The 18,067-nt window shown below is 42.2% G+C and overlaps 1 protein-coding gene across 4 annotated transcripts in view; it reads left to right on the top strand.

Annotated features, from left to right (window-relative positions):
- Nucleotides 1–18,067, top strand: part of KIF26A (kinesin family member 26A) — a 123,831-nt gene that overhangs the window by 40,781 nt on the left and 64,983 nt on the right. For all 4 annotated transcript variants that reach the window (XM_061998252.1, XM_061998253.1, XM_061998250.1 and 1 more), the window contains one exon: nucleotides 14,591–15,091. In XM_061998252.1, coding sequence (XP_061854236.1) covers nucleotides 14,591–15,091 — 501 coding nt within the window. The remainder of the gene's footprint in view (nucleotides 1–14,590; nucleotides 15,092–18,067) is intronic.

Raw genomic sequence — 18,067 nt, 5'->3', positions numbered from 1 at the left:
TATGGCCAAAATGAGTCACCAGATCCGTTCCTGATGGTGCTTGGAGTGGGGAGCCGTTAAGTTGGTGGCCAAGGGTCCTCTCATGTCTGGGAGCTGGAGATTGGCAACAGTGTAGGCAGCTCCCTATTGCCAGACAACTGGCCTTCCTGGAGAGGTATAAGGGGAAGCATAGTCTCCCTTTACAGCCACTTTGGGGTCTGTGCTGTTGTGCATGGATGGAGATGTGGATACAGTCTGAGGATGTCTTCAGCTGCCCTGTGCTCAGTACCCACAGGCAACTGCACAGCAGGAAAAGGATACCCTTGCCTCATGCCTCTGTGTAATCCTGTGGATTTGAAGTCAGACCAGGCCATGGACCTAGGACTGAGTCTTTTATGAGCTATATTAGGTATTGATGAAACAGTGAGATAGTAAATATCTTTTCCCAGGAATGAAATAATTGCTTCCTTGATGAAAGGCCCCAACATCTGGCTCTTGGGTTTCATGTATTTTGTCATGTCGACGTAACTGTTTGCTTTGTTCCTGGCAATAACATTAACTTACTAATGTATGAAGCTGTTTCCAGGTCAGTGGAAAACTGCATATAAATCTTTATTACATGTACTTGATTGTCTTTAACTCTTTATACGATATAATTAGTGTCCAGTAATCATCTTGCAGTGCTGTTTCTGTGATCACGCTGGTAGTTAGTGTGCATTGCAATTCTGGTTTTATAGACTGGAGCTAATGTTAGCTTGATTAAAGTAAAGAGTAAACATCAGGCTGTGGTGTTGGCCAGTTAATTTTCTCACCTTTCTGCTACCCAGTTTCATTGCCTCCTGCAGTTCTGAGATACGACCACCTGCCACTGAGAGGCTTCTTATTAAAAAGCCATGATTTTTAATACGTGGTGCTTCAGGTTGAAGTGGAGCCACTTCCTCCCATCACAGACACCACTACTGGGAAGAAGTGGATTGCAGCAGGGTCTTCAAGCACAGTGGCTTGGCGAAGCACTAGTGCCTAGCAATGTTTTGATCCTATTGTAATGAATAGCTGCTAGTTCCTGTTGTTTCTGTTTTGATTGAGTGCCTAGCTGGTGTATGGTGGAGATAGGATGTTGGGGCAGGGAAAGGAAGTAGCTGTCAAAAGTGCATCTCCCTTAGGAAAGCAAGAATGTGGTGGCATGGTAGAACTGGGGCTTAAATAACACTCATTTTCCCGTGGTTTTCGTAGTGCACTGACTGTATGCAGTTTTCCACATGCTGGGTAATGGAAAATTGGCCCCAGAGGATGTAACTTTGTAAGTCAAGTTTGGGATTATAAAATCAATCACTGTTGGGTCACTAATTGGCGTGGAAGATAGGAATTTCCTATACAGTATGATAAGTTCATTGGTTTTCTGGCAGTGTGCACACAGTGAGCTGTTTAGCCAACGATATTCTTTCCTGGTTCTGTTGTTAACTCAGGAAAAACATCAGGTCATTTATAGCTACACCTAAACTGCTGGTTTGTTCCTAGTAGTGGGGGGGAGTTTGTCATGTAGAATCTACATGTGTTTTATGAAGTTTGTTTTCATCTCTTTGTGGCTTAATAGTAAAGCTTGGCAGCCACATGGGAATCATGAAGATTGATTACTCTTGGTGTTAACGCATCTCACATCTCTGAGTTTATATCAACACAAGCCTTCTTCCAGCAGCAGCATCTGGCTCATTGGCAAGAGCCGTGGACAGTTGTTCTGATCGCTCTGGAGATGCCTCTGGCTGTCATGTGGCTGCTGCCTTGGCCGTGCTGCTTTGTTATTCTAGCTGGTCCCATTCTCATTTATTTATTATTTGGCTTACCTTTGATTCTGATGGATTGCTCCTGAGATTGTGGCCTTGAACAAATCTTGCCTAACTTCCTCATGCAGGGACCTCCATGAGATGCTGACATTAATTTATTTCAGTGGGTATTTGCTGATTGGAGCTGCAGCAATAACATTCCAGTCTGTGCCTTCTGTGCAGGCTTTCCCTCCCTGTGAATCACAGCATCAGTCTTGTAAAACACACATCTTTGAGCATATCCTGCATAATGGGTTTCTCTGAGACTAGAGCTGCAAGCATAAATCAAATATTACCAGTACACAGTCAGTATCTGGGATGGTGCTGAGAGCCCTGGAATCAACCACTTGGATTTCTCAAGATGACCATTGAGAGTGGAGCTTCTGTCCCAGCCGGCATAAACTGGCACAGGAGCAAAGAATAATGTGTGTCAGCTCTGGATTTATATCTCCTCAAGTGCCGTCCCTGTCTATTTGGTAGTATGGTTTATATTCATATGCCTTGTACTTTTAAAACAGTGATGAGTTCCTGTGTGACCTACTCTAGGTGGCCCTGCTCTGGCAGGGGGGTTGGACTGGATGAGCTTTCGAGCTCCTTTCCAGCCCTTGAGATTCTGTGGCTTTGGAAGACATATGGGCTCAAATAAATATGTTTCTTAAGATACTTAGCCTCATGCAATGAAAATAGACGGTTATCCAGGTCACTACTTCGGGTTGATGTTACCAGGGATGGAAGAGGGCAGAGAGGAACCTCATGAGGTTCAACAAGGACAAGTGCAGCTTCGTGCATCTGGGAAGGAACAACCCCATGCACCAGTACAGAATGGGGGTCGAACTGCTGAAGAGCAGCTCTGCAGAGAGAGACCTGGCAGTCCTGATTGATAATACACTAAATATGAGCCAGCAATGTGCCCTCGTGGCCAAGAAGCCAATGGCAGCCTGGGGGCATCAAGAAGAGTGTAACTAGCAGGTCAAGGGAGGTTCTTCTCCCTCTCTGCTCTGCCCTGGTGAGGCCTCACCTGGAATTCTGTGTCCAGTTCTGGGCTCCCCAGCTCAAGAGGGACAGGGAACTGCTGGAGAGAGGCCAGTGCAGGGACACCAAGATGATCAGGGGACTGGAGCATCTTTCATTTGAGGAAAGGCTGCGGGACCTGGGGCTGTTTAGTCTGGAGAAGAGGAGACTGAGGGGGGATCTTATTAACATTTACAAATATCTAAATGGTGGGTGTCAGGAGGTTGGGACATCCCTTTTTTTCTATAGTAGCTAGCAACAGGACAAGGGGTGGTGGGATGAAGCTGGAACACAAAAAGTTCCACTTAAATAAAAAAAACCCCTATTTCAGTGTTTCAGTGAGGGAGCCCTGGCACAGGCTGCCCGGAGGGGTTGTGGAGGCTCCTGCTCTGGAGGTCTTCAAGACCCACCTGGACATGTTCCTGTGTGACCTGATCTAGGTGACCCTGCTTCTGCAGGGGGGTTGGACTGGATGATCTCTAAAGGTCCCTTCCAACCCCTACCATTCTATGATTCTATGATGTGATGTGCAAGAGGTTGGACAAGATGGTTATCTTCACTGGCTTTTACCTTTTAATGATCTGTAGAACTGCTTCAGCACTGTCCACAATGGGAGCTGTTTGAGCTGTCAGATTCTATAAGGATGTGATTGCACACAGGTTTCTGCTTTTAAATATATTTCCATCTGTGATAATAATAAAAATATAAAGAGGGCAACTTTTTAGTGATTTATTGCAAGTTTGACACATTATCTACTACCCCAAAAACTTTGTTTTAAAATGAAGAGAGGGATTTGCACGCTAAGGTGTAACTTACCAACCAACAACTGCAGACATGCAGTTTGTGGACATTTTATCAAATGGAGAGGCATTGTTGATTTAAAGCTGGAAACAGAGATGCTACAACTTAGAGGGGGAAATACTGACCTTGCATTCAGTATGAATGTTGCCATTGATTTCTTTAGGACCCAGGTCTCCCTCTGGAGCTGTATTATAAAAGAACCCTTTCCTCCTCTGTACTTCACCTTTTCCAGCAGATGATGAGGCAGCTTGTTTTCCAAGGTCTCAGAACATGAATTAAGATAAAAAACATCCTTTCATATACTACCTTCAGTTGAATGGAAACATAAATGTATCCTATGATGTTAGGCATTGTCTACATTTGTGGAGTTTCTATAGAAGCAATGTTAGGTACTGTAAATGTTGGAGCCCTGGAGGTGTGAGCAGTAGCATGAACTATAGTCTTTCATCTTTTAGTTGCTGGTTTTAATAGGATCAGGCTTGAAGGGTTTTGAATGTTGTTGCCAGCTGTTTGATTACTTCTGTGTCTCAGGAGATAAAGCTGTGTGTGTGAGGAGCCTGAGAGAGTTTATGGAGGTGTTTTTGTCAGCTCTCTGTGGGCATGTCTACGTGTATGTGTGTTATAGGCAGATACAAGTTCATTTTTCCCATGTGTTTAATATGTTTATATCCAATGTTGTAGCAAAGTTGTTTATAAACTCTATTAACATGGCTTTCAAGATGCTCTGAGCATGGGTGGAGTGGGTATTTGTCTGCCTATGGGTATAGCCACATTGGTTTGTTTTTGTAGGAGAGAGACCTTAGGCAAAGGGACCTGCTCCTCTTTGATTATATCAGCCCTTTGGATAGGGAGAGGTTGCTACAGCTTCCAGGTTTCACAGGACCACTGCAGGGCTTCTCACCATAAGGATTACAGGTGGGTATTCATCACTGGACTGTTGTTGTCTTGCTCACACAAGTGTGATTTGCTGGGCTGACAAAGGCAATTCTTCAGGGTTCAAGGCTGAATACATTAATTCATTGTTCACCATGTGGTATAGGCATTGCAAGACTGTATGATTAAAGGATAGCAGTCAACTTGCAAAAAGTGGTATTCTTACAGAAAGCCAAAGTACTCCCATGCAAAGAAATGGATTGATATGACATAAAACTATTAGAAGTAAGTTGTTTTGTAGATAAGGATTTTTGGATACTGTTCAGCTAGTGACTGATGAAGACTAACAGGATCAACAAAACTAGCAACAAGAATATCTTGCTACTAATAATAATCATGTTCTTGCTATGATTCTACATAGTGTCTTACCACGACACTATGTTCATGGTTCTTGATGTTGTGGCAGTAGGTGCTGGTCTTTTCATCTAAAGGAACTGTTGAAGTAGGAGAAGTCTAAGTAAATTATAGCCATAGAACACACTGAGCTATTTTGTCAGGAGCTCTTTAAGTAGCTAGTACTCATTATTCTTTGTTCAGTGCATATATTTAAGGGTTTTGATATCTCTGTCCATCTGTCATTGGTGCTGATATCTGAGGGAAACCATACCCTTTTTTTTGTTGTTGTTGTTTGTCACTTCTGAAAACATGATAGAAATGTGTCAGGATCAGAGGAGCAACAGGTTTACTGAGAACACTTTTCTGAAGATGCTGTGAAATGTGTGCATGGCCCAACCTCCAGGAAAATCTGGACAGGTAAGCCTGCAGATAGCTACAGAGTCATCTTTCTGAAGCCACCCTGTTACAGTCATTTCTGGTGTACCCTCAGCTATCCTGAGATGTCTTCTGTTTGTAATCTGGAATGGACAAGAGGCATGGAATTAGTGCAGGAATGATGCAAGCCAGAAAACTTACTGTGAGCAAGATAGAATGAGTTACTCTATAGTCATCTAAGGAGAACAGTATTTTGAAGTCTATATTCCTTGTCTGTCTGTGGCACTTCAACCACATGATGCATTACTCACCTTTCCAAAACCAGGATCATAAAAACATAGGGCTGGAAAAGGATCTTCAGATCTTTAAAAAGTAGTCCAGCTTCCCCCATGGAAATGGGGCTACCTGTCTCTTGATCACCTCCCACGGATGTTTCTCACCTGCTCTGCAGAACCTGTCACAAAGGAACGAGATTTCTCAACATCATTCTGTAGCACTTGCCAGTATTCATTCACCTTTGACAGTTTTTCTTAAGGTGTCTTTGCTGAAGAGTAGGATGATTTCTTATTTTCCCAGGTGGATATGGAAATTGGTCACCAGTATCTTTGTAACTGCTTTTTGTGTACCAGAGGACTCTCTTCAGTTTTCTTGCTTCCAAACTAAATAAACCACACTCCTTTGAACTTCCCACAGCATTCTTGTTTTCTAAACTGCTTTTTGTCCTATAGACACTCCTCAAATGATCTGTCTCCATCTGCTGTTTATACGGCTGAGATCATACTTCACCCTAATGAGAATCCATAGGAGGATCATTTGATTCTTTGGGCAATGTCCCCCACCTTCAGATGTTGCTTAAGATCTGCATGCTTATCTTTTCCTTCTAATAGAAGAAGAGGCCAGCAAAATGAGGTAAATCACTTCTATCCACCAGCATCCGAACTGAAACCAAAGGACAACCATGGACCATGCTTCCATCCGAGTCAATCAATACTGGAGGTGCCAGGAGCTCACTTTCCAATAGGTAGCTGGCAGTAAATTTGTGAACTTGCTTGCTGAAGTTCCTCTGCAGAAGAGTGGTGTTTAAAAAAGCCACCCAAGAATCCGTTTTAAAGAGCTGCTGTGGGAAGAGTAGACTGGAGAGGGAGGTGGTGTCTCACACATATACTACCTAGTAAGCAAAGCAGCTAGAGCAGACTCTTCAGGCAGTGTGTGGCCTGCTTGTGGTTGAGGAGTTAAAGGTAATGCTTCATCATTCCTTTTATTTTCATCCCTGGTTAAAGAGTTTTTCCTTTTTTCCCCTTGATTAAGGAGAAAAAGGGGAACAATTGTAACCCACCACAGTACTGCTTAAATTCAGATGTAACCCCAAATTTTTCATCCAACAAGTTGTTTTTTTGGTGAAACAATTAAACTGAGGCACTGGCACTTCAATTACAATGAAGAATAAGCATAATCCACTTTGTTTCTACCTGGTGTGCTAACTGTGCACTCAATGCAGCAATTTGTAGCTTGCAAGAGGAGTGCACAACGGGCAGCCCTTGGGTTGTGAAAGCTAAATCGCTTCTGTATGCTCCTCAAGTATTCATTTACCAAACAAATAATTGATAAAATGAGCAAGAGAAAGAGACACTAAGAGGGTGTGATCCAGTGCCAAGCACTAGTTTTCATAGTTGATTTTAAATCTGCATTATGCTAATGACATTCATTTGGAAAACGTGTCCACTCCCTAACTTCTGCTGCTGAGTATTCTTTTAATTGGATTCAGATGGTTGGAGTGAAACAGTTGTAGGGTTTGTATATGGATGTCCTAAGTGCTCCAAGCACTTCTTTCTCCAATCCAGTTTTTCTAAGCCAGAGTTACTTGCACTGTGGCTGGTGTCCAGACGTTGTTGAACTCCCTCATTAATGGTCCATCTGATACAAATGGGCATGGTTCTGCTGGGACAAATGCAGTTACGATCACTTAAACATGATGAAGATATCTAGAGCATGTCTCCTCTCCTAGTCCATTGGGCTGCCTGGGCTGGGTTGCTGGTCACCAGCCAGAGTTCATCAGTGAAGGAGTCTGTTTCACAAGGGTTAACATTGCAATTTATCATTCCAAAAACACGGGCTGCTGCCTAAATAGTTGTACTAATGGAAACACACCTTTGTTTCCAATAAAAGGATATTGAGAGTTGACGTTTCTGAAGCATTTTGACAAAGTAGCATATTTTCTGTGTAGTGGTGCTATGCTCTAATTTCCATCCCAGTGCTGAAATTCAGAGATACCTTAATATCTGAGCAGCCTGATTGAAGAACTGTATGTGTAGCAGACAGTGTTCAATGTGATGAAGGCATCAGAGAGCATCTGTTTCCTAACACTCCTCATAAGCACTCAGTTTGCTTTTAAGACAGAAGTTGTGACTTTTTATGCAGTCTCATAGGCAGTTCCTATCCTCTGATTTACCGTGCTTATAGGCTAACCAAAGTTTACTCTGTATTTTCAAGGGAGGAATAGTTAAGGATGGAAGGCTAATTATCTTTTAAATAAAAGTGTCTAATTTCTATCAGAAGTTTTTTGTCTGAATTTCTAAAAGGCAACTTTGTCTAAGTGGCTATTTCTGAAAGGAACAGTAAAACAAAGGCTTTCCAGACACCCAAGTATTGTATGGTGATGGGTATGCAACAGTTTCCCCAAACACTTGCTGCTGTTCAAAATGATAATACTTTGTCAAAAGGTTTAGAGAAAAATATAGAGAAAGGATAAAAAGACACAATGGGTGTTGGAAGGCTGCGTTTTCATATGAACAAAATCAGTACTGGATTTGCATTGTGAAGTTGCAGTAAGCCACAGACCCAAGGGGGAAAATTAAAGGATTACTTAAAACCAATAATAAACATGCAAATTAAAAGTCATCATTTTTAAATGAAGTCATACACTACTAAAAATAAGCATGGAATTACCTACTAGTTTGGATGTGTAGTTTATAGAACACACCGAATGTGAAAATTGAATGAAATTAAGAAAAACATTTTCCAAAGGCAAGTAAAATATCTGTTTAATTAGATCGTAAAGAAAGGAGATTAAAAGTAATATTTTGTGATACAGTAATTACTGTTTTTCGGAAGTAGTCAGGTTCCTGTGTGTTGATCTAAATTTAACTGTGAAAGGAGATCTCTTTGGGGTCTTTTGTTTTGTTTGTGTCTTTAATTACTTTAAATCGCAACCACTACCTTTAATTTTGTTGTTTTTCTGTTTGTTGTTTTTTTTTCCCCCACTGAACACACTGTGAAGGCTGTTGGTTACAATCCTCAGCCAGCTCACGAACACAGTTCTGGGAGATCAACTAGTTCCCTCTGGTTCTGGGAGGTTAAAAGCCAAATCCTTGCAGGGGTCTATACAGCAAGATAACAGGAAAAGGCGGCTGAAACCATTGGGAGGTGGGTTGAGGTGCTGATGGGAGCCTGAGATGTAAATAAACCAGATTGCTCTCATTTCCTCTTTCCACTGTATTATGCATTCCAATAGCACTATTCATCTTTATGACAGACACCTATTGCTTTAACTTTACTGCGGGCCACTGAGGTACATTAAAGTGGGCAGGAAATGGAAATAAATAGAGTTCAGTGGAGGCTGCAGAATAACTAAACACACCACAGTAATTTTTACTGTGGGGTCATGCGTTTTTTAGCAGATTTATCGGGTTGCTCGACTTTTGTCAGAAAGATGGGGGCTGTTTAAAAGAGATGCAGTATACTTATAACTAAGAATATGTGCTAAAATGATAGGGTTTTTTTTTTCCCCCCAGACTCTCTGGGATGCCAAGGATGAAAAGAAATTGGCTTGAGTCTCAGCTGGGTAGAGTCAGTGGGATATGTCTGTGTGTGCAGTATCTGAGGTTGTGGTTAGAGACAGAGTAATGGGATCAGAGATTTGAAGGAATCCTGCTAGCGGACAGCATGGGAGGAAGACCACAGTCCAAATTAATCTTCCTCCTAAAGGTACTTAGACATTCAGGTAGAGAGGCCACCTGGAATCTGGCTTTAAAAATGCATCAATTTGTTTTTTAATGCGTGTGCATCTTGCTCACTTTGGAAGTATGGATTGCTCTCCTGCTGTTTCCATGGACAGCAAAGTTACACTGCGAGTTGCAGACACCGTTAACCCTCAGGAGATGGGACTTCCAGTGAATTCTGTTTTTGTGAAAACTTTGTGAGGTTTCTTTTTTTTCCCCTTGATTGTTTATATATTCAGTAACTGAATGAATTCACAACATGGGTTACTCAAAGACTTCCAGCTCAGTATCTTCACTCCCTTGAGACACCCAGCTACTTGGAGACTTCTCTTTAAAAAAAACAATAACTTAACCATTAGCACTGTTTTCTGTTCCTCTTGATTACTTTGAGCAGTCTCTGGTTTTACTGAATATAGTACTCTCTTCTGGCTTTCTAACAATGACTGCTATATAGTTGAAAAGCGAGCATTAGCCTCCAAACTGTTTGACAGTATAGAAGATATTAGTGGATATTTCACAGTGGCATGTAAGATAAAAAGTAATTTGTAAGCAGTGCAGCAGAAATCTGCAAAGACAATTAAGACAAAAAAAAAATCATTAACATTGATTCTTTTGCACCAGGGAAGTACATTCCTTTCTCCCAAAGCATCCTTTAAAAATGTTGTTTACCTAGGTCTGTATTTAAGTATTTATTTCAGCGTGGCATTCGCTAACTCTTCTTTCTTTTTAATTATCTTTATGTCAAGAATTTAATTTGATTCGGAATCCTGCTCCAGATAACACTGGTGTTGCAGAAACTAGTGCCAGGCAGAATTGCAGGTAATTACTGGGGACAGTTGTTGGCAATTTGACTTTCCATCATTTGTTCGTCATCGTTTGTTCGCACTGTGCGGATAGTTTCTCGCCGCAAGGATTAGGTTACAGATGGGTGGGTATTACTTCAGGGACTTCTTAAGTGAGAATCCAGATGCTTTTCTGCGTCCTCTCCTCTTGCTTAGTTTGGGAGTTACAAGTCAGTAGCTGCAGGTAAGATTTAAAGCTTCTATCCTTTTTTTCGCTTTTACAATGCAAAAGGTCTCTCTCGCTCCTTGTTAACCAAACAAATGATCTAACTACAAACTTAGGAAATGGCAGATTGAGCTAGAATTTCAACAGAGACTATATTTTTTTTAAAGTGCAATATCACTGACAGACTGCTTCAGGTTTTCAAGAGACTTCAGCTCCAGCAAGGTTACTTGGTAGTGCATACTTCTGAAAACTTGGTTATGATTTGGATGCCTAAGCTGTGGAAGGGCTTTTCAGGGCTGTTGGCCTTTGGCCACATCCCAGTTGCTTTGAGTGTGTTCAAGGTTTCAAGGGCAGCAGTCTTGGGCTGTAGTATTTTACAGTTGTGCGATACTTTGTGTGCTGCAGGTGGGGCTCATTGGTGTTATCTGAATAGCTGAAACACCACTTGTTCTTTGCTGGGTTTCAGCAGGAGGCAATGCAGCAACTGAGGGAAGTGTGGATTAAGATCACAGAAATGACTGTTTCTTTCATTCTGTTGTATGTTGCTGGATGTGTTTTCAAATCTGTGCTCCTTTTCCCTACTCTTGGTTTGGGAGATAAAGCCTGAAGGCAGACTGCAGGCTAAATGCAGCTGGTGTTGGACTAAATGGGTGCTTTTCTGTGTGTTCTGCTGGGAGCACAGTCTCATTTTCCCAAGTTTACCACCCTGCCTGGTTGAGCTTGGAAGGACTTGCAGACCACATCTGTGTGCTTTTCCTCATGTGGGCAATTTGCATGTGCGTGTTTAATCTCCCAGCAGCAGTTTGCAGGCTTGCTGATGTCTGCTTGCTAAAAAACAGTGGTAAATCCAGGCCTTTCAGAAAATTCTTCCTCATATAAGTACTAATTATCTTGTGCCTTGACCCCACTGGGGGCTGCAGAGCTTCCCAGTGCAGTTGTCCCTAATGGAACCGTTTATTTCACCCTTGTAACGGTCTGTGATGTTTGAACATCTGAAATCTGTATGCAGAAGTTAATGAGCTGAGACTGAAATTAGGGGTTTGTTTTCTGTAGTGGGAGGGGAAGCGGTGAATGGTACAGCATCATAGTTAGTATCTTGCTTATCCTGCTTGTTCAGAGGGCAAGAGCAGCATTTGGAAAGTAGGTGTGACAAAGAGAGCATGGTTTATTTATGCTGTGCAGGGATAAAGGAGTCATCTTGTTTGTAGCTCAGCAGACTAGCTTGGTTTTGGAGCACTGGTTGGAATACAAGCTTGTATGTTCTGTGTTTAATTTTTGTGCCAGTCTCCCCAGCCACTTGCAGACCCTGCCTTGCCTCTTTGCTGGCAGAGCTGTAACAACGGTGGCTTTAACCGCTTCTCCCCAACACATGTGTGTACCTAACACATTTGGTCCCTCAAGTTTTATTCCTTCCCTCTGTAAAACATGAGAGTGTAACTTCCAGCCCAGCCTTGTTAGGGCAGGAGCTGCCGAAGCGGGGGCTCCCCGGCACCAGGTATTGTCACGGGGTAGTAAAATCCCTTTAATGGGGCTGGCTTAACTTTTAAGTTATGGTTAATGTTTTTAACAGTAACTTGTGTTTCCTCTCCCCTTCACGCCCAACCATTAGCCAGGTGTTTTTGTCACACAGAGTGGAAAAAGGAAAGTAATCTAACTGTGTACAGCTGGTGCCCTTGGTGAGGTGCTGGTGGAGGATGGCCACAGATGCAAACTGGGGATCACAGAGGCTGCATGGGTGGGTTAAAAAGGCGCCTTGCAAATACTTGGCAAAACGCAAGCACTGGAGATGAGGTGGCTTTATTCTTTATTTTTAAAGCTATAAATAGATGAGAAGGTTTTAAATTGGCATGATGTGTGCTCCTATGAATTGCTGTGTAATTTTCTGAATAAATCACTTTTTTTTCCCTTATTCCCCCCTTTCATATGGCATCACTCGATTTCCTTGCAACTGGGCCTGACTCTGATCTGCCTTATGCTGTAAACTGTGTTTATGGAGCTAGAATCGGGGTCATTAATTTTCTTTACATCAAAAGAAGTTGTTTCTTTTAAATGAGAAGCCTGTTTCACCTAGTAATTCGCTATAATTGCTTATTGGAAACTTTTGACATTTGATAGCAATTTAAACGTTGCCAGATGAGGCTCAGGCAGTCGGGACCTGCAGGTGCTTCCTTGTGTGCCCAGCTTGGATCAAAGGGGCGAGCACAGGGATGTGCCTGGCTGTGAATGGGGCACCCAGTGCTGGAAGCTGCTCTTTTCTGGGGCTGTTTGAATAGATGCTGTGTGACAACCTTGGAATTTTCTCAGAGAGCTCTCCCTTGGAAAAGTTTCTGTGCAGCATGGTGCTGTTTGTTTTTCTTGGGAGATAGACTGCATGGCCTTTGTTTTGCCTGAGGCTTAGTAGTGCTTGCAGCACTGAGCCTTTATTAAGTCTAGCCAGGAGCACTTTCTGCTGAAGGGTTAGAAAAAAGTTTCTAAAATATTAATTACTTTTTTCCCCCCCTGACTAATATCTGTTAATTTAGTATTATCATCTTCTGGGAGGTTGGGAGGGAAAGAATTTTCTTGCTCATGAGGGTAAGCAAATGGTGCAACTTCAAAGGCGTTTTTACCAGGGTCTAAACCTCAATAAAGAGAAGAGACGAAAATGAAGCAGAGGCTTTCACTTGATTTTTGTGAACCGGTTCACTAATGTGAATGCAATTTAGTATTCAGTCAGCATCAGGAGTAGCTTTCCTTGTCCTGAAAAGTGTTAAGAGGGTTTTTTTTGTCGTGTTTTCTTTTTAATGTCAGCAAATAAACAATAATTTAGATTATTGTGGAAAGATCAGCTTTTGTTAATAGCTTTTGGCTGTGGAATGATGTGATGCTAGATATGCTCCTAGTGGTTTCTGTCAACATTGTACCGTGTCTTGTGAGAGAGATTAAAAAGTATTGCAGGAACAGTCCAGCAGCTGAAAATGAGATAAATTCAGTGCTGCTGCTGCAGAAGTTAGGCAGTATTGAGGACTTTCTATATTCAGAGCAAAGGGAAATAGCACGGTTGAAAGAGAATGAGCAAAGCCAAAGCACCAGTGCCAACACTTCTTAAAAGACTTTTATTGATGTGTGTTGTAATTAAAACCAGAATTAGTTTTCTAATAGGACATTCATTTCCGAGAGAGCAATTGCAGCTTGGCATAAAGTAATACATCTTAAAAAATGAGTACTGGTCTAAGGATACCCCCAGCATATGTTGGATGGTTGACTTGCAGGCTTTGTGTGCCCTCATTATTAACAAGCAAATTAAATATTTTCACTTAAAATAATTATACAAATAAACCTTTGGCTGTGCTGTGATTTCATTAAAACCTTAATTGTTTAGAGAGCTCAACGAGAGTGTGTGAAGTTGGGTCAGTTTTACTGCACAGCATTAGTCTTGATAGCAGATTTACAACGGGGCTGGATTTAATCTCTTGACTAATCTTTACAGTAGCAGGTTTGGGATGGGAAGGCATTTGTGTGTTTGAGGAGATAGGTAACTCTATCTCTGAACTGGAAATGCAGAGCTGGGTTTTAAAATGTCTAAGTAGCCTTAAAATGAACTAGCAAGGAGAGGGGGAGGAATTGCTCCCCGCAAACAAAATAGGTGTTGCTTTTAAATCAGCTTCTCAATGTGCACTTTGTCACACCTTCACACATGGCTGTAGGCTCACATCTAATTCTCATCAAAGCAACTGTAGCGTAAGGGAATATTGCGACCATCTGGGTTGCAAAGATCAGAAATAACAGCCCTTGCTAGCAGAGGAGCCAGCTGTGGGCAGCACCATGTAAACTGGTTTTAATACCACTTGATTAGTGATTTCTGATGGTGAGGACAACAAAAAATATATCAGGTCACACAGTAATTTTTTGAGATACTTTAAAATCTAATTTTCCTGGGTGGTGGTATGCTTCGGAAATGCATCGTGGTATTTGTAGGTTCAGCATCTCAACTAATATTGTTCCCAAACATGGGAAACACAGGCACATTAGGTGTCTCCAAAGGAGAGTTAATTAGAAGGATCAGTAGTTATCAAGTACATCAGAGCTCTGCTGTTTAATTCTGATGATAGTTTTAATGCTGGATCTAATAGAAATGAATTAACTTATGGGTTATTAATCTGCTGTGACATGAGAGTCTTTAAGGGTAATCAGGATGAGATAGGGGGGCAAGGCTGAGAGTTACCAGAAGAGATTTAAAGTACTTCCATGGGTGGAGAGCAAGTCACAGAGAACTTTTATCTTTTTCTTTCTTTTTATCTTTCTGCATTTTTAACTCAATTTTTTTTCTGCCTTTCCCCACTTCTTTAGGATCCACGATTATCAGCTTTAATTTTTGACAAGCTTCAAGTGCCTGACTATTTACAGAAAAACAGGAATGAAGGGGAGAGCAGATGCGAAACTTGTGCCACTCACTTGAATCAACTGAAGCAGGAAGCCATTCAGATGATGCACACCCTCAATCAAACCAACTACCCAGACATGCCCGACCTCCCGCCCGGCGCCGGGGCGGTGACCAGCATGGTACCCAGGATGGTCACTGTCTCATCCCAGAGAGACTTGCCTCTCATTGCTGGGCAGGTGGGCAGGCAGCCTGGAAAGTCACCGACTCTGTTCTCTGGGGCAGAGAGGAAGAAGGGCCTCGGCTGGTGTCAAGGCACGGGTAGTTTTCCCAACTCCAGTGTTCAAGTGACGGTGGCCCCCAGCGGCATCAGCGGAGCGCTGAGCTCCGTCACCATCCAGGCTCAGCAGTACCTCGAGGGCATGTGGAGTATCTCCAGAGTGAACAGCTTCCTGCCCCAAGCTTGTCTAGTAAGTAGCCGTAACTCAGATGCTTGATGTTTTGTTTTCATATGTGTGGACGGAGAGATGAAGATTAAATTTGTGATGTAGACACATTTATCTTGGAGGGAATCAGCTAAATGGTATCCTAAACCACGTTTCAAGAGCTGAAAAGGAGTTTTGAATTATGTTCTGTCTCAGAATCACAGAATGGTGGGGGTTGGAAGGGAACTCTAGAGAGGATCTAGTCCAACTCCCCTGCTCAAGCAGGTCCACCTAGATCAGGTCACACGGGAACATGTCAAGGTGGGTTTTGAAGACCTCTAGAGAAGGAGCCTCCCCATGCCCTCCCTGGGCAGCATGTGCCAGGGCTTCCTCACACCTACAGGAAAAAAGTTTCTCCTTAAGTGGAACTTTTTGTGTTCCAACTTTTGTCCATTACCCCTTGTCCTGTCACTGGACACTACAGAAAAAAAGTGTTGCCCCATGCTCTTGACATAGACGTTTCAAATACTTGTAAGTATTCATAGAATCATAGGATGGTAGGAATTGGAAGGGACCTTTAGAGGTCATTCAGGCCAACCCCCTGTCAAAGCAGGTCCCACCTAGATCAGGTCACACAAGAACACATCCAGGCAATGAGGTCTCTCCTCAGTCTTCTCCAGGCTGAACAGTCCCAGGTCCCACAGTCTTTCCTCATAAGAAAGAGGTTCCAATCCCCTGATGATCTTGGTGGCCTTGTGCTGGACTCTTTCCAGCAGTTCCCTGTCCATCCCAGAACTGGACACAGGACTCCAGATGAGGCCTCACCAGGGCAGAGCAGAGGGGGAGCAGAACCTCCCTCAAGCTGCTAGTTACACTCTTCTTGATGCATCCCAGGATGCCATTGGCTTCTTGGCCACGAGGGCACGTTGCTGGCTCATGGTCAGTTTATTATCAACTAGGACTCCTAGATCTCTCTCTGCAGAGCTGCTCTCCAGCAGATCAATCACCAGCCTGTACTGGTGCATGGGGTTGTTCCTCCGGAGGTGCAGGACTCTGCCCTTGTTGAACCTCATGTGGTTCCTCTCTGCCCAACTCTCAAGCCGGTTGAGATCTCACTGAATGACAATGTCACAAGGATTTTGCTTTCTTATCTCACATGGTGAGATCCTCTTCTCAGATGTTTTAGCACCTCTTTTAGCTTCACCTATGCAGGTGATGTTACTTGGCTGTCACATACTTGGTAACCCCTGTAAATGTCATTGCACTTGGATTTTAAGCATTGATGTTCAATCCCCCTATTTTGTGTGTGTTTTAAGAGCTCTTATGGGAAATGAAGAAGCTTTATAGAGGCACATGCCACCTTTAAAAGAAAGCTTATTACAGATTCATGACTATCTTTGGAACTGTGCAAAGAAAAAGGACAATAGTGACTGGTTTTGACTAAGATTTATTCCTAAACTGTTTTCACGTGGTAGTGGACAGGGTAGTGTGAGTAATGATGAAATGTGTGTAAACAGAAGTAATGTTTTTTCACTTAAAGACGTTTTATCTTGCAATACGTGGTATGTTGGTGGTAGACAGCTTTAAATTTAATGTAATGCCTTATGTGCTGTTGTATATAAACACTACCTAATATTGCTTGGAAGTTTCAGCTGGTTGAGCTCCAAGATCATCAGAGATAAATATTTAAGACTGCTGCTATGTAACGTTACTTTTACAGGGTGGCTGCTGTGTTTTCTTCCAGAAAAGGCTTGTAGATGTGATTCTTCCCTCCCATACTCCTCTCTGATGGAAGTTTGTGAATGTACACACAATCCTGCCTTTGAGGGGGGCCCCCTTTTCAATCCAGTGTATCTCCACTGATGTCAGATTGCTCTCTGATGATTTTATATTGCCAAAAGGGGGAAAAAAAGGGCTCATTCAGCTCTTCATGGTTTATGAGAAACTGCTGCTGTGAGTGCTTTTCTCTAAAACACTGCTCCATGTGTTAGGGATCAGTTTGGCTGGTATCAGGTATATAATGTTACCTTTAAATCACCTTTTAAGTTCTGTGAGTAGCACAGAAATGTAGGAAAAAAAGGAAACTACTGGGTTAAGAAGCCTACACTCTCTGAAAGAGCTATTTCCATTTCTCTGCTTATTCCTTGTCTGCCTTTATTCTTGTCTTAAATAATTCACTAACAACCAGCTCCAGATTTCTTCCTACTTAACCATGCTGACTGATAGATGTGGTTTTCCATAACCACTGCATTATTCTAAGATAAAACTGAGTTGCCTCATTTAACCCCTGTGAAGGGAAAATATGTATAATGCAACAGAGCTTAAGTGTGATCTAGAAATGTGCAAAGAAACTCATTAGCCTGGAAAACTGACCTTTAATGAAAGGACAAACACTGCTAGACTGTAAGTGTCGGAGACTGTCTGGATGTGATCCAGTCATCTGCAAGGACAGTTTAGATGTAGAAGCAGTTTTTTGGAGAGATGCTAGGCTTCAGTTCCTTTCTCTCCTTTTTTTTTTCTTTATTCATTGAAGCCCAAATGAAGTTACTGAAGACTCTGTTGTACATCTCTTCCCACACTGTGCTTTCTGTATGTGTCGGTATTCTCCTTCTGCCTTTTGTATTAAGAGCCTTGTGTCTGATGAAGCTATTTGGGAAGATGAGGCAGAAAGTGCTTCCCCTATGCTTTTCCCCCAGGGATTCACAGGTGTTAAAGGAAATAGGATTGGAGGGATTTCAGGAATCAGCTAGTATAGCTCTTGTCTAGGACAGCATCCACTGCAGGACATTCTTGTCCAATTCTCATCTTACAGTTTTGCAACAACTGTGATTCCTTGGCTTCTGTGAAGTCTGAACTTCCAGTCCTTGCTATATCTATATCTATATCTATATCTATATCTATATCTATATCTATATCTATATCTATATCTATATCTATATCTATATCTATATCTATATCTATATCTATATCTATATCTATATCTATATCTATTTAAGCCCTGGTTGGAGAGATCACTTTGAC

This window comes from Colius striatus, chromosome 6 (genome assembly GCF_028858725.1).
Source record: "Colius striatus isolate bColStr4 chromosome 6, bColStr4.1.hap1, whole genome shotgun sequence".
Classification (NCBI taxonomy): Eukaryota; Metazoa; Chordata; class Aves; order Coliiformes; family Coliidae; genus Colius; species Colius striatus.
The sequence above is the reverse complement of the archived record's forward strand: the minus strand, read 5'-3'. Positions and strand labels throughout refer to the sequence as shown.